Source organism: Coloeus monedula, assembly GCF_965178545.1.
Source record: "Coloeus monedula genome assembly, chromosome: Z".
Classification (NCBI taxonomy): Eukaryota; Metazoa; Chordata; class Aves; order Passeriformes; family Corvidae; genus Coloeus; species Coloeus monedula.
Window position 1 is genome coordinate 66,469,421 of NC_138822.1, and position 16,009 is coordinate 66,485,429.

General features: G+C 41.8%; 1 protein-coding gene across 1 annotated transcript; it reads left to right on the forward strand.

The window, feature by feature from the left end:
- Nucleotides 1-8,377: 8,377 nt before the first annotated feature.
- Nucleotides 8,378-14,279, forward strand: PLK2 (polo like kinase 2). Its single transcript, XM_082302174.1, has 14 exons — nt 8,378-8,656; nt 9,092-9,199; nt 9,366-9,482; nt 9,671-9,800; nt 10,082-10,169; nt 10,454-10,549; nt 10,771-10,969; nt 11,064-11,211; nt 11,622-11,719; nt 12,360-12,483; nt 12,731-12,971; nt 13,067-13,196; nt 13,283-13,393; nt 13,514-14,279. The coding sequence occupies exons 1-14, from the start codon at nt 8,432-8,434 to the stop codon at nt 13,703-13,705; spliced, it is 2,007 nt and encodes a 668-aa protein (XP_082158300.1). The 5' UTR covers nt 8,378-8,431; the 3' UTR covers nt 13,706-14,279.
- The last annotated feature ends 1,730 nt before the right edge of the window (nt 14,280-16,009 follow it).

Consider the following 16,009-nt stretch of genomic DNA (forward strand, 5'->3'; position numbering starts at 1 on the left):
CTGTAGGGCTGCATGGGGTTTGAAAACATTTGTTCCAACCACAAATGCACTTTTTAAAGTGCTCTAAGATACTTGAAAAATAACATTCACCACATTGTTTTCCACCTAGGTGACCTTTTCCTGTTTTCTTGCAAAGCACGTACAAGTGTGAACTCCTTGTCTTACTGCTGAAAGGGCAGGAACCAGAGTTTCTCATGACTGCACACTGTCTCCCTCTCTCAATTAGTACTGCTCTTCTTGAAGTTTCTGTAAGTACCATACATCTAGCCAGAAGCACCACCACCAAGGAGCCCTGATTTTTTAAAAATAGGTATGTTTTATGCAAGTGTGTATTGGAGGATTTCCTTCATCTGACTTATCAATTCGGTATTATTTGGAATGCTGATCATGACTCCCTGTCGCTGCTTGACAGATAAGTGAAAATTGTCCATGTCTCTTTAAGTCAGGAGTTTGCTGATTCTATGCATCTTAAAGCTGTCATCTAAGGCTAACAGTAATGAGATAATTAACAAAAAATCAGGAAGCTTCTAGTGGCAGAATCTCTGCCATGAGAATCTAAATATATAAACCAGACAAGGGAGAGGTAATATTTTTCATAAACTTGAGCTGACATATCTAAAAAAAGAGACAGTTCTTTAGCACACCAGCCCTTCTGAAAGTCCAAAATAGAAGCAGAAACTTTTGAAGCTAAATTCAGACTTCGATAGGAGAAACCTCACAGTTCACTGTGAAGGTCACTGCTACACATTCACTAAAGGAAGTGATCTGCTGTACTTGAAATGAGAGCTAAAATTAGCTCAGACCCATCACAAAAATCCAATAATCTATGCTGTAGGCCAAGCTATCACATCCTGTTTCTAAACTTGTATTTGCAATATTTCACTTCCTTTCCAAAGGCTCACCCAGATGCCAAAGCTTCTCTTTGCATTGCACAGCTGCCATAACTACTTCGTGTTCTTGTTTTTAACTTGTTGTAAGTTCTGTTGAGTGTTATCTTTCTGCATTATTTTGCTCTGGGGCACTACTATGCACTTCAGACATGGAAGTGTGGTGTATGTGTTACATGATAAATGTGCTATGGTTGATCTGTGCCAATAATAACTGCTTTCAAAACTTAAAAACAACTGCTTCATGTCAAGTAATACAGAACATTAAAGGCCAACTGAGAAACCACAACCAAAACCTGCATAAACCATCAATTTGAAATAGAATTAAAGATTTGATAGAACTAAAATTTTCCCCAAATGCCCCCTGTGTTGGAAAAAAACGGTTGTGTCAGTCTGTAGCTCTGGAAATGAATTTTTGTGTTCCCTTTGGGTAGTCCTAACTCTCTCCTCTCAGCACAGATGTGCAGAAAAGCATCTGCTGTGGTGCTGGGAGGTATACAGATGTTTTACTCCACAGTGTGTGTCTAGTCTGTCATGGCAGTGGCATGCCTGGAGGGCAATATTTACCCTTCTGACTAGTGTATTTATCATTTTGCCAGTAGGTTTTTTCTCATAGTTCTGGCTTTGTTTGCATTAGTCAAAAACATTTGCCTGTAGGTTTTTTCCCACCAATGAGTAGCTTTACTCAAGGTACTGGCTTCCCTAGTTTAAAAAGTAGATGTCCAATAGCTGTCTAAGATTTTTGGTCATTGGTGGACCATACAGCTAAATTCAGGAAAAGGAAAGTATGGCACTGGCCATACACCCACCTTCCCTGGATGGCTGATGTTAACAATAGCTTTAATCAGAAAGGCATGCTGGAACACAAGGATCAAAGTGAGTTGCTGAAAAAAATCTAGTGGGGATTTTCACTTTCACATCTAGCTATTTAGGGCATCCTTTTTGTTCATCTTTTCTTTTATCCATTCTGTCTTAAATATCACTTGCTCTCATTTCTATTCTTAAAGAGGCCAGCAGACCAGATTTTATATGTCTCTGTTTCCTAGGTGTCTTAGCTTTCTTTAGAGGCCATTGATCAGTGTGTGATCTATTTTCATTTGGTACACTGACTTTACTAATTACATGCTCCAACTCTTCAGATCAGCAGTCAGGACAAGCGTAACTCCAATAAACTAAATTTAGTGCCAGCCACTTTTAAATATTTACATAAATGTAGAAAGTACTTTTACCTGTAAAAACTGTAGATATCAATATAAAACACAAGGTAAGAAACACTTAGAAAAGCTTCTGATGTATGTAAAACAGAAAAGAGCTTATTGAAAAGTGTGGTTAGCTCTCCACAGAATCTCTGAATACATGACTCTGTCATGTCAAGACTTCGATGGTAACATATGGTATTAAGTCTCCTTACTACATGCTTTTTTTAATTTTACAGTTTTTATGTTAGAGTGGTGTATAGAAGAAACCTAGGAAAGATAATAATTGTTAATTAGGTTTAATATAAACCCAGTGAGAAAGAGAGGACAGGATGTCCTTCTTTCACAGACAAGTTTGTTGCTTCACTTGCCTCTGACAACGGCAGCTTTCAGCCCACTTTTTCTTCCATAGACTCTCTATTCTGCTCTATTCAGGATTGCTTCTGGCACATCTTGCTTTGGTAGCAATGAGCTCCTCTTGTACCTACAGTGGAGATAGGAAGTGTTGGCTTATATCCAATTATGCAGTAACTCATTTTCCTGTAGTCCCTCAACTCTCCTACCTTCAACTCTTACTCCCCAGAGTTTCTCCATATCCAAGCATTCTTAAGACATTCATCCCTATCTTGCTCTGTTTGAATATTAGCTGCAACTGTTGAGGATTAGGAATAATGACTTGTACTCCTGTTTGCCAGAACATTTGGTTCTTTGTATCTGTTTTATTCTACAATCCTAGTTGGTTAAAGATAAGACAACAAACGTTTACAATCTCCTAACTGTTCTCCTCTTGTGCTTCATGTTTATAATACATAGTCAGAAGTGGCCTGTACACGTCTAGTTACTGGCAGTACATGCATAAAAAACAGATATGGTTGTTCTTGACAAAAGAGAGTGTCACGGAGACAGATAACCTATGACATAGGCTCTTACATCATATATCTCATAACTCTCTTCCTGTGTTGTCTGTGTTATCTGAGCATTAGTAACATTGACTTCTGCCCTTAGGATTCAGGAAGCTGCTATTCTATCCATAGAAAGAAAATAAGAACTTAGCCAAATTGGCAAGCAGCTGTCCTGTCCTGTATCCTGCAGTACTTGAAGACTGAAAGGGTAAGGGAGATCAGAAAGGGAAACATACTGACTGAAGTACTGACCTCTTTGTTCTGTTTAGAGGATTTTGACTACCCTTTGGCATTATTTCCTTTAACAAGGAGGTTTTATGTGTAAGATATTTGGGCATTGAGAAGGGCTAAATAAAAAAAAAGCCAACACAAAAGATTCTAGACAGTTCTTTTAGGGCATAAAACACTACTCCGATTGTTCCTCAGGTTTGAAGCTAAGTGTCTCTAATACTGGGCATGAAGCTTTACCATCACACAGATCTTTGTTCCTTCTGCATGATCAATGCAGTTGCATAATGGGCCTAGCAGTCATTTATACAGGAGGCAGGCTAATTCTGGCCATAACAACTGTATCACCAGCACGGGGTATCTCAAGTCCTGGACTCACAAAGTTTCAAGCACCTTAAATGGGATACCAAAAATCATCAGAAGCAGTGGCAGGTCCTGAAAAAAATGCTGATGGCAGATCAGGTGGACACAGTGCCAGGATATCTCCCTAAATATCTTGTGGACAGATCCTCTTTAACTAAGTGAGCACTTAGGAAGGTTCACATTGCAGAAAAAGGCAGAATTATTGTGATTCCTACAGGACACTAAACGAAATATTTGCATGTGTTTGTGCTCATTAGGTTTAACAGTTTCTTATGGATAGGTAATACAGTTTGCACTCTTGTTTCTGCTCAGTGCATTTAAAGGTGGAAAATAGTGGACATAGAGAATTTCATTGAAGGAAATTATGTATCTGACAGTACGCTCTTTTAAAACCTTTAAAGGCAAAAGCTTTAGAGTCTACTTTTGCAGCTTTGAGGTTAGTATAATCTTTGTTTTGGTCTGGCATATGCAAGAAAAACAAGTCAAGCTGTGAAAAAAATGAGAAAAATAACACAATGTGCAAACCTCTGGTCTGACTTCACTTTTAGAAGTAGATACTGTATGAAGGTGTTACTGCACTTTCTGAGGGCAGGGGCTAGTGCCTGAAATAAAGCTGTGTGACATTATTCAACCCAAGCAGCACAGGGAAAGAATGAGAGAGTAGTGAGGGTTAAGAGGAAGGTGAGTCTCTTTGACATTGTCTTCACTTGACACTGACACTTGGCTGGAGCTATATTATTTTCATACTCCATCACTGCACTGGGGGAACACCTGTCAGAGCCATCCATCCATCCCTCCTGACCATGTAAGTATGCATTAAATTCAAAAAAATAGAGTTCTGTGTCTTTGGGGACCAAATATGGGATCCTATAACTACCACAACTGCAAGCCTTTCTTCCTGCCAGCCCCAAGGAGCTTACGCTGAACAGGCAGGGAGGGAACAGACCTTGGCACCACTCCAGAAGGAACTAAAATCTAGCACAGCCTGTGTGACCACTGCCCTAAACACCCTCCTTTTTTTTGGGAGATCTTTCTGGGAAAACATATGATTGCCTTAAGCTCTTGGTAGTCTGCCTGCTTTTTAATTAGTAGATCAGTTCAAATGAAACAGCAAAAGAATTTAGGTCTTTGGAAATGTTGCCAAGCTTCAAACAAAGAAAATTAAAATACATGAATTATAGCAGAAACAAGTGCTTTGCACTAGCTCTGCAATGATTTAAGGAGAACAAATGGTATCATACCTGTGTGTAAGGACAATCTATGACAATAAAATCCAGCAAAGGAAGTGACACACTGAAACTGCATGGCAGCATCAGAGCAAATGTTTAATTTTATACCTAGTTCAACTTTCATGTGTTTTATACTTTATTTGTTAAGGATGCCTATGCTAGAAACTCTAGAAAATAATACTTTACTGGAAACAGAACAAGTGCCCTGGAGAACAGGGGATGTGTGGAAAACAAAAGCAGAGAATGCAGAGACCCATATGGGGTGGTGAGAAAAGGCTGGTGTGGAACTGAAATTTAAGAGGATAAGTTAGGGAATAAGCCAAGAAGAGAAAGAAGACTTAGTCAATCAATAAAGACTAAATTGCAGTAGGATTAGCAATAGTTTCTCAAGACAAGTCACAAAGGACCATGAAGAACTTTGTGTAAAAGCCCCGATTTTAATAACACATTTTCTATATGGTGATGTTCTAGAAGGAAGCTGCTTATATATGTTGATACATATATCCAGTGAAGATGCTATTCAATGAACACGTTAGTTTGTCCCATCTTTAACTAGAATACACTTCTTTTAGGAAAGACTGCCATAACCTCTCCTCAGCAGCTGAGGGCACTCCATGACCAGCTAAATGAAAAACATAGTTCTAACAAAAGCTAAGCTGAGGCAGGAGAACTATCAGCTAACCTGATAGCAGAAAGCAAATGATGAGGCCAGCCAGGTAAAAGGTCAGGGCTGCCTGCCAAACCAGCCTGGGCTGCCACCTGAGCCCAGTAGGAATTGTGTCTTCACCTGTAGGAGCTGAATTTACTGAATTGGCTCAGATTAGCACACTGGGGAGGCAAAATTATATTAGTGGCACCAAATATTCAGAAAGTTCAGTTGAGAGTCAGTCTGGAGCCACGTAGCTGATGTTGGTCCTGATTTCATATAAAGCTTTTGTTTCCCTGGCAAAATCATGGCCATGAACACAATGACAAAGCTCTGTAGTATTCATGAAGTTTGACATCCAGGATTTAACTTTTTTTTGTTAAATTTGGAAAGTTAAGGCTCTGAACACCTTACTTTCAGAATGTTAGGGTAAGAACAAGCAGTTCCTGAACAAACCTTCCCACAAGCCTGGTTAATCAGGCAGTTTCTGACTCTGTCAAATTCCCATTCCTCATCTGAACTACAGATTTATGCACACCCAGTCTTCCCAGACCCTCGGTAATTTGGCTTTTATGAACAGCTGTATACTTGTGTCAAAACGGAGTTGTAGGAATAAGTGATTACTTTTTTTCTAGAGACAGAAGGCATGCCTGAGGCCTGAGTTTGGGCTAGGTTTGCCCTGTTTCTTGGCAGGGAAAATGTAATGCTGCATACTGATTTGGCTACAGAGCTGCTGCTATCTTAGCCAGCTTGCAAATAAGCTTCGCATGCAGTCTGCAGGTACACTTGAGCATTCTGCTACTGTAACTTGGAAGAAAAAGTGGGAGATTACAGAGCGCAGGCTAGGATGGCTTTCCCTTGCAAGATGTAAGAAGGTCAGTTTCAAACATTTACTGTAATGTTATTTTATCCAAGAGAGAACCTTTAGAAGAAAGCAAGTTTGCTTTGTAAAACCTCACAATAAATAGTATGTTAAACTTGGCACTTTGAGATAAGTATTAGGTAAATGTTCCCTATGCAAAAGTGAGAGAATTGATCTTCAAGTAACTGCTGCATGGGACAGTCCAGCAGCTTCACGGCCTTTTGCAACTCAGAAGGAACACAGCTTAAATACCTTGTTTCAGCAAAGTAGGTGAGAAGAAATACTGCCAGTCCTGCTTATCAGAACACTTTGTGTACTTAGCTTTAACCATGTGCTTTTGTCCTCTTAAAATCAAGCTTAACAATCTTCCCTAAACCTTTACCAGACAAAGCTTACTTTTCTTACATTTGCTTTTTACCATGTGCAGTACCACTTCTTTCCAGCGGAGGGAAAACGTGTACTTCTATTCTGCCTATTTTCCCTTTTCCCCATAAGCCTTTCAGCGCAGCAGACCAAAGCAATGTACTGACACTAAACAAAGCATACAGAAATCACGCTTATATTAAGTAACTTATTTTGCAAAAACAGGTACTAATTTGGAGAAAGGCAAAGTTATGTGAGGGTAAGAATATTTGTCTAGGAAGTCAATGCCTGTAAGACTAAGGGCTGAGGGGGCACACGACTGAACAGTGTCTGTGTATACCAATTTTTCCTTCTTATTTTTACCTCTACCCCTACGGTTAATAACTAGTAACACTAATGTGACTTGACGAGGCTTTGCAGAGTGAGTTAGGAAGGCACCTGAATGCAGCAGCATATGCCCATTAAAAAACTGCAGATGGGCAGAAGAAGAGTATACACAATACAGTATATTTAACACTTGAGCACTGTTACCTTCCTAATGCAATACCTATGGAGAGAAACAAGTAACAAATATTGTTGTTCTACACTTTTGGTGGTTTTGGCTGGGGGGACTTTGTGTGTTAAGGCATGCATCCTGCTGTTGACAGTCTAAAATAAGTACATTCTGTTATTTTAAGATGTGAAGTGAGAGATTTTCAGGGACTGACACTGAAATAACTTACACAGTTACATGCTCTGAAAGTTGTTCCTACTAAATCAACTAGTCTTTGATTTTTACCAGCAATGAAAGTATTCTGTCTGCCAACAAGAAAATACTACTTCAGAAATGTGTAACACACTAAGAAAATAATGAATTTTGGCACTTTTGCATCTTCAGAATGGAGAAATGCAAAACTGTTTCACATTTCAATATTTTTCTCCCAGACCATGCTCACTCTTTAACAATTGTCTGTACACAAGCACTTAGATCAGAGGTCCTATACTACAATTGCCTTCCAACTTGATTTATTTGCTGCTTATGAAGATATTTTAGAGCTGACTCTTGTCAGACAGCTGTGGGGAGTGTCCCTAGGCATGGGCTCTCCTTACAAAGCGAGGGACAGGGTAGCCCTTCAGAAGTGGGGGGCATTCACACCAGTGATTTGCACCATCTGAACAAGCCCATGGGCCTCAGCTCCATGCTGGCCCCGTCTCTCCTCTGTGGTGGAGCTGCTTTGGCATAGGCGGGACAAACTCCTTCCCTTCCTCGCATGCAACAACAGGCACGCTGCTCCTACAGGCTACAGCTCAGATCGTCCATCGCCAACCCCCACTGCCCCGCACGCAGCAATCCTCGAGTGAGGAAAACACATCTTAGGCTGAAGCCCTCTTTCTCGAGCTCCCACACAGGACTGTAGCGGCCAGAGGAGCCTCTGTCGCTGCAGGAAGACAAGAGAGTGGTTCAGCCCCGTTCGCTCCGCCGCTCCGCTCCGGCCACACGGCTCGGGAAAGGAGGGCAGAACAAGCCAGCCCTGCGCTGCCCAACACCGCTCCGTCCGTCCCGAGGTGGGGCGGGGAGGGGCCCGGCCAAGCCGGGCGGGAGGAGTGGAGTCCAGGCAGGGACCGCCCCTCAGAGGTGGGGGCGGAGCCGCCACCCGCTATATAAGGGGCGAACGGGGGCGCTGCCCCGCGTTGAGACCGGAGCGGGTGGGGTGTGCAGGGTGCCTGGAGCGAGGCCGAGAAGGACAGGCAGGACGGAGCCGGCGGGGTGCGGTGATGGAGCTGCTACGGACTATCGCCCACCCATCGGGCGGCGGCGGTGCCAAGTGCTGCGAGGCAGCGGCGGGCAGAGCGGGCGGCGGCGAGTCGCGCAGGAAGAAGGCGGAGGAGCCGCCGCACCAGCAGCCGCACCAGCACGGCCACCCCGCAGCCGAGGTCTCCCGGGTTATAACCGACCCCACGACGGGGAAGCGCTACTGCCGCGGCAAGGTGCTCGGAAAGGTAATGGCCGCGGCGAGCCCCGTGCCCTCCCGAGGCGACGGCCGGTGTGCCCGGCTCGCCGCCCTTCTCGGCGGGGCGATCGGCGGGCGCTGCCCCTGCGGGGCTGCGTTCCCCCGGAGAGCGGAGTGCGCCGCGCTGCCGCCCGCGACCTGCCCTGCGCCGCCCGGGCCCGGTGCGATAGGTCCGAGCGCCCTTCCTGCCCCGGAGTCGTGCCTTCGGCTCGGGCGAGCACGCGGGAGCGACTTGGATGGTGCATGCGGGGAGTGGGGAGCGCGAGCCTTCTGACAGACGATGAACCCAGAACCTGTTCTTAGAAAATTGCCCTTTGCTGAGGAAGTTGCGCTTCTTGACTAATACATGAGCTGGTGAATGACTAAGTGCGGGACTGCATTTTATACCCGCTCTAATTGCATTTTTTGTCCTGTGTCTCTCTAGGGTGGATTTGCCAAGTGTTACGAGATGACAGATTTGACATCAAATAAAGTTTATGCTGCAAAAATCATTCCTCACAGCAGAGTAGCAAAACCTCATCAAAGGGAGAAGGTATGTATGCAGGAATGGTTTTGGTTTTTTTTTTTCTTCTCAAACTCTTTGTGTGCTGGATTGCCTAGCCCTTTTCCTGAAATGGTTCTGACAGAGCTGTCTGCTCAACCTTGTGGAAGTAAGGCTAACAACACCTTTTTTCTTTCCCACTATCTTGTCTTTTCAGATTGATAAAGAGATTGAGCTGCACAGAATGCTTAATCATAGACATGTTGTGCAGTTTTACCACTACTTTGAAGACAGAGAGAATATTTACATTCTTCTGGAATACTGCAGTAGAAGGGTGAGCATCAACTGGGAGAAATCCAGTATTTACTTACCTGGAATCTGCAACTAATTTATGTGTCTGATGTGTAAAAGGTATTTTTGTGGCTTTAGTTGTTGTTTCTCTATGTACTCATTTACTTTTGCTTGGGTGAATCTTGTGCATGAATGGTCAGTGACATTTCTGCCTTTGTTCTTCCTCTGCAGTCAATGGCTCACATCTTAAAAGCAAGGAAGGTATTGACAGAACCAGAAGTACGATACTACCTCAGGCAAATTGTGTCAGGGCTAAAGTATCTTCATGAACAGGAAATCTTACACAGGGATCTTAAACTAGGTAAGTTCTCCAGATCACCAACTTCAAAACACACTCCTCCAGCCCTGTCAGTATTGTACCACTTTATCCTTGTATGGCGACAGCTTGTTTAGTAGAATCAGCTTAGTCTATCTTTACAGTGGAAACTCATAGTGCTTAAGGGATGACATTAAACATTCCTAATTTAAAAAAAAAAAGTCTTGGCTAGCTTCTGGCTTTGAACAAAGTATGACTCAGCACCTGTGGCAAATGCATTCCTGTCTTGCCGGAGATGGCCTAACTGGAATTTCTTTGTCTGCCAGGTAACTTCTTCATCAATGAGAACATGGAACTGAAACTGGGTGACTTTGGCTTGGCAGCTAGGCTGGAACCACTGGAGCACAGGAGGAGGTAGGAGCATCAAAAAATGTATAGTCTAGTAGTAAATGAAACCAAATTGATATGAAACTGAGAAATCACGTTCTACAGCAAAAGCCAATACTGCTGATAGTGCTTCTCCTATATCATGAAGACAAAATGAAAAAACATCTATGTTATCAAAGTTCCTACAGCTCCTCTTTAGGTGTCTCAAATTCTTGTCTGAACTGGAGAGGAAAACCTGACCCATGAAAAATAGCTCCTTCCCCTTTCTGTTTGAAATACTGACCAGCTCTATGGTGTTTTTGATTTTTCAGAACAATATGTGGCACACCAAATTACCTCTCTCCAGAAGTCCTCAACAAACAAGGGCACGGCTGTGAATCTGATATATGGGCCTTAGGCTGTGTAATGTAAGTACTTTACTGCCTTTGAAATATAATATGTCTATCACTGGTGTAGGCTTTTGAGGGTTCAAAGGGGATGCAGTACTGCATCCATTTACAGCCCTTTGTGCATGTGTAGCTCAAATGCAGAACTGCTTAGTGTTGGGAGATAAAGCCTTTTTTTGTAGTTGTACACACAAGTACAGAGAGTGTGTAAAATAAAATAGTTTTCCTTTGCCTTTGAACAGGTATACAATGCTGTTGGGAAGACCCCCATTTGAGACTACAAATCTTAAAGAAACATACAGATGTATAAGGGAAGCAAGATACAGCCTGCCTTCATCTCTCTTGGCACCTGCAAAGCACTTAATAGCTAGCATGTTGTCAAAAAACCCTGAAGATCGGCCCAGTTTAGATGAAATAATTCGACATGAATTTTTCTTACAGGTTTGTACTGTCTACTATCACTATTGTAGTGGGAAAAAATCCACACAAAAATGGCCTCTGTGGTCTAAAAACTTCTTGTATTGCATTTCCACAGGGCTTTACACCTGATAGACTTTCTGCAAGCTGTTGTCACACTGTCCCTGATTTCCATTTATCAAGTCCTGCTAAAAATTTCTTCAAAAAAGCAGCTGCTGCTCTCTTTGGGGGTAAAAAGGATAAGGCCAGATACTTCGACACACACAGTAAGTTTCAAGCCTTGCTACAGTCCACCTTTGTCTGTTGCATCTGTGTCGTATTGGTGTACATTTGTGAGATAGCAGCAGAACACTTACACTTGTGCTTCCCTGGGTTGGTTTTGTCCTCTTTCTTGAGAAGTGTAGATGGTAGCCTGACCACCTATGCCAGCTTTCATACGTGAATGCTTCTTACAGCATCCGTATCTATACTGGTCATCTGTTAGTTTGTAATATCTACTGAAATTTAGTCTCATAAGTGATTTGTATATAATGGCATCACTGCTCCGGGAGACTACGGCAGGCTTAGAAGAAGCTACTGGAGAGAGACAATGTGTTTTCTGCAGCTAACTTGTTATGCTTTCTATAGTTGAATAGCACTTCCAGATTGAGTTAAGTATTTTTTTCCTGTATTGCAGACAGGCTAGCTAAAGAAGATGAAGAAATCTACAAGCTCAGGCATGATTTGAAGAAGACATCAATAACCCAGCAGGCCCCCAAACACAAGACAGATGAGGTATATGCAAGTGCAGTTCAATTTAAATCCAGCAACAGTTGGGTGGAGTAGCTTTAATTAAATTATATTTGACTTGGCTATCAGAACTGGGGCTGTACACAGCATAATCAAGCTTAAATGATTAGCAGAGTTGCTTTAAGATGGCTTAACCAAGCATCACCAAGGTATGGTAGCCTTTGTAGGGAGACTATAAATTTTGGCTTTTGAGTAATTATAGTATCTGCATAGACTCCACTGTTGCCTGTGTGTTAACTTGTCTGCCAGGTGCTATTTCTCAATATTGCAAATACAGGGCTTCAGTTCATGATTAACTAGGGCATTTTAAAAGAATAAATTGCTGAAATCTATCTCTTACCATTTGGTGTTCAGACCTGCACACAGCTGCTCCCTTGCTAGGTCAGGAGAGCAGAGAACTGATTAATAGTCTGTGAGATGCAAATTGAAGATCTGAAGAATGGAAAGACCTGGTGTGCTGCTCTAAGCTCAGTCTACCAGCAGCTCTTTGTACTTTGTGCTCTTTGTACATGAATACCAGTTTGCCTAGAATTTATCATTTGTTGAGAAACAGGAGAGCCATGCAAAACTTATGTATAAGCCTTGTCTTGTGTTGTGTTTGATGTTTGTCTGACATCTCTTCTAGGAGATTCAGCCTCTTATCACAACAGTGGCAAAGCCGGGAGCATTGCCAGAAACTAAGCAGATTGGAGACTCCATTCGGATGATAGTCAGAGGAACTTTGGGAAGCTGCAGCAGTAGCAGTGAATGTAAGTGCAGCAAAATGTAATCTCTAAGTCTGAATCCCACCTTTATTTTCTTCATATCTTAAAAGCTTGAAACAAATGTCTGCTTTTATCCTCTTATTTCTTGATGTTGTAAAATCCAATATTTTTGAAAGATTTAAATTAGAAAGTCATTTAGGCTAAATTTCTTAATCTAGGTAACTGAAAGGTTTAGAATGACAATCTGCTCTCTCTCTCTGGTCTTGTCAGTCTAATAATCCTTCCTTTTCAGGTTTGGAAGACAGTACAATGGGAAGTGTTGCTGATACAGTTGCAAGAGTATTGAGAGGATGTCTGGAGAACATGCCAGAAGCAGACAGCAATCCCAAAGAACTGCTGTCAGCATCCTTCCAGTGGGTTACAAAATGGGTGGACTACTCCAACAAGTATGGCTTTGGGTACCAGCTGTCAGATCACACTGTTGGTGTCCTCTTCAACAATGGGGCGCATATGAGCCTTCTGCCAGACAAAAAGTAAGAATCATTACAAAACCAACAACTCACTAAGGCAGTTTAAACATGAAATATGTTTCTCATCACTAACCTTATTTTCTTTTTTTCTCTTTCAGGACAGTGCACTACTATGCTGAGCTTGGCCAATGCTCTGTCTTCTCAGCCACAGAGGCTCCTGAACAGTTCATTAGCCAAGTAACAGTACTGAAGTATTTCTCTCACTATATGGAGGAGAATCTCATGGATGTAAGTTCAGCACCTTCAGAGTCTTGAGCTGTAAAAATAAACTAAATGTGAACTGAGTGCTTAACATAGTCTGTTCCCTTTCCTAGGGAGGAGACTTGCCCAGCCTAACAGATGTACGCAGGCCCAGGCTTTACCTCTTACAGTGGCTCAAATCTGATAAAGCATTAATGATGCTCTTCAATGACGGCACGTTTCAAGTAAGTGTGGTAGCATCACCAGAGGAAATGTCTTAAAATACTTTATTGCAATAAAACTAGCTAAGTCTCAGAAACTAAGAGGAGAAAGTAGACAAACAGCAACTCACTTCTCTTTTACAGGTGAACTTCTATCATGATCACACAAAAGTCATAATTTGCAATCAGAGTGAGGAGTATCTCCTTACCTACATAAATGAAGACAGGATATCCACAACGTTTCGTCTGACAACTCTTCTGGTTTCTGGATGTTCATTGGAACTAAAACACAGAATGGAATATGCTCTGAACATGCTGCTGCAGCGATGTAACTGAAGGAACTGACTCTGTTAAACCAAATGGACTCTCTTGCTCACTGTGAATTTACAGTGGAGATGGTGGAGCAACTAGTATGTTGATGATGGATGTGTGGTGGTACGAAAATGTGACTGTCCTAGTGTGCTGGGCACACATCTATTAGAAGCCTAAATCTACTGTTGGACTAAAATGTTGTGACAAGGAGTTCCTCGGATCATAGTTTTCCTTGCTTCATGTGTGTTAAAGATATATTTGACTTGAACTCGGAGCGGAATGTGTCTGCTTGCTCTGTAAGAGAGCACCTCTGATGGAGTTAAACTGTGAATACAGATCTGGAAAGGGAGGGATGGGAGAGCTCCGTTGTTGGGGATAATTGTAACAAGCAGCTTCTGGTTGCTTAACTGTGAACTATGGCCATACTGTTTTTTTCCTTATTTTTCAAAAATACCCACACTTGTGGCTGGCAAAGTGCATTCCTTGTTAATTTTTTTTAATTTATTACAGCCTAAAGTGAAGTATTTATTACATTTTTTTTTGACCTTGGCATTTTAAATATAAATCTGTTGGCAATAAAGAGAATGGAAATCTGAAACATCATTCCCTACTTTTTCTCGAATATAATTCAACATGCTGTACTTTGCACTACAAAATATCTTGCAGGTCTTCTTTATGCTATTTTTAAAAAGTCTGGTACAGGTCTGGATCTGAATGGCAGGCAGGTTTGTCTGTGTCTATGCCCACTTGCAGTCACAAACACCAACGTGGCTGTTGTTAATTCTAGCTGCAATCCTAAAACAACTGCTGATGGAGCCTACAGATTAATGATGTAGGCCTTGACACTTAGTTATTGTCTTAAGGGCTTAAACCAAAAGTATGGATCTCTTCACGATCCTGCATCACAAAATTGGTGTTTTACACTGGCTGAAAGGAACTCCTTACTTCTGGATAATACTTAGGGGACTGTAGAATAAGGAGCTGTGTAAGCTCTCCTCTTCTTGTTGTGGTAGCATTGCTCTTATCAAGGGCCTGAGTATCCTGATACCTCAACAGCAGAATGACTTGATCATACCTATCACTCCCCCTCTACCGTCCTTTTTGTGTCTTTCTACCATTGGTTAAATGGTAACTCCAGTAAAGTAAAATCAAAAGGGTGAAAAAATTAAAGGGTGACTTAGTGTCAACTTTGGACTTACTCTGCCCAACTGATAACAGTGAGCAACCACCAGCCTTACTAAGACTAATTACTATTTATTGTGTGCACTAAGTTTTCTGTAAAGTAGCTCAGGACAGCTGAGACTGACATAGGGATGGCCTCCTGCTTTCTGCAATCCTACTGTTTCTGAACATCCACTTATGTGAGTAATTGCTTTTCAAAATTGAAGGCAGTGCCATTTGTCAGCTAAAACTATGCAAATAGGTGCAGTTACAGAGAAATCATGGACTCCAGGCAGGGGGAAATTGTCTCACTTGTGGACTGGGCTTGTTTCTCTTAGATATTACGTAGCACCTGGATCTGTATAAACACATAGCTGTCTTCAAGTAACTGTTCTGATGCAACAGCAAGCAGTTCAGTTGCTTACTTGACCTATTGTTCCTGTAACTGAATGAGGCCTGTTCTGAAAAACATCAATTGCCATCAGTGTATCAATCACAGCAGCTGAATGCAAGGAACAGGCAGAGTAACAAAATGCAGACTAGACAAAGTACAGATGTCAATCTGAAACAGCAAGCAGAGGAGTTATTGCTGGCTTGCTTAATCTTGCAGCAAGTGTGTATAAATGTGATTGGGTTTGTTATATTGAATACCATGCATTAAGTAATATTTATTTACTTCTCAAGTCTAGACAGGAAGACCCAATTGAGTTCTTCAGATGGATTCATTAATGTAACTCTAGGCAGTTCAGTGAAGTTAAATATATACTTGCTATAGTGAGCAGAATTCAGCTTCCCAGCTGTCTACTTTCTTCAAGGGATAATGGCTAATTTTATTTATAACTCATGAGAGGCCATGACTTACCTAACTCCATTGCACACCTACGGCTGCTGTTGCGTTCTTTTCCCTAAGGAAGTAAAATCTCTCTTTTTGTTTATGACACCAGTAAACATACAGTTTGTGTGCATTTCAAACACAAAATTTACTAGAGCTATAGTATTTCACATGATAAAACCACTTTTTGTTCGACTGTGTGTTAGAGAAAGTGCAAACATTTACTTCAGCTGCTATGATTTCTTCGGGTACAAAAATCATGCTTGCATGGCTGTAATTCAGGTTTGTGTAAGCAAATAAACTAACTTTTAATGTAGAATATTTAAAAGTGTATG

Excerpts from the sequence above, each read along its gene's own strand:
- PLK2 (XM_082302174.1), top strand. The coding sequence starts at position 8,432 with ATGGAGCTGCTACGGACTATCGCCCACCCATCGGGCGGCGGCGGTGCC. Across the intron at positions 11,720-12,359 it reads CCAAACACAAGACAGATGAG|GAGATTCAGCCTCTTATCAC; the intron begins GTATATGCAAGT and ends CATCTCTTCTAG. Across the intron at positions 13,394-13,513 it reads TCAATGACGGCACGTTTCAA|GTGAACTTCTATCATGATCA; the intron begins GTAAGTGTGGTA and ends TCTCTTTTACAG.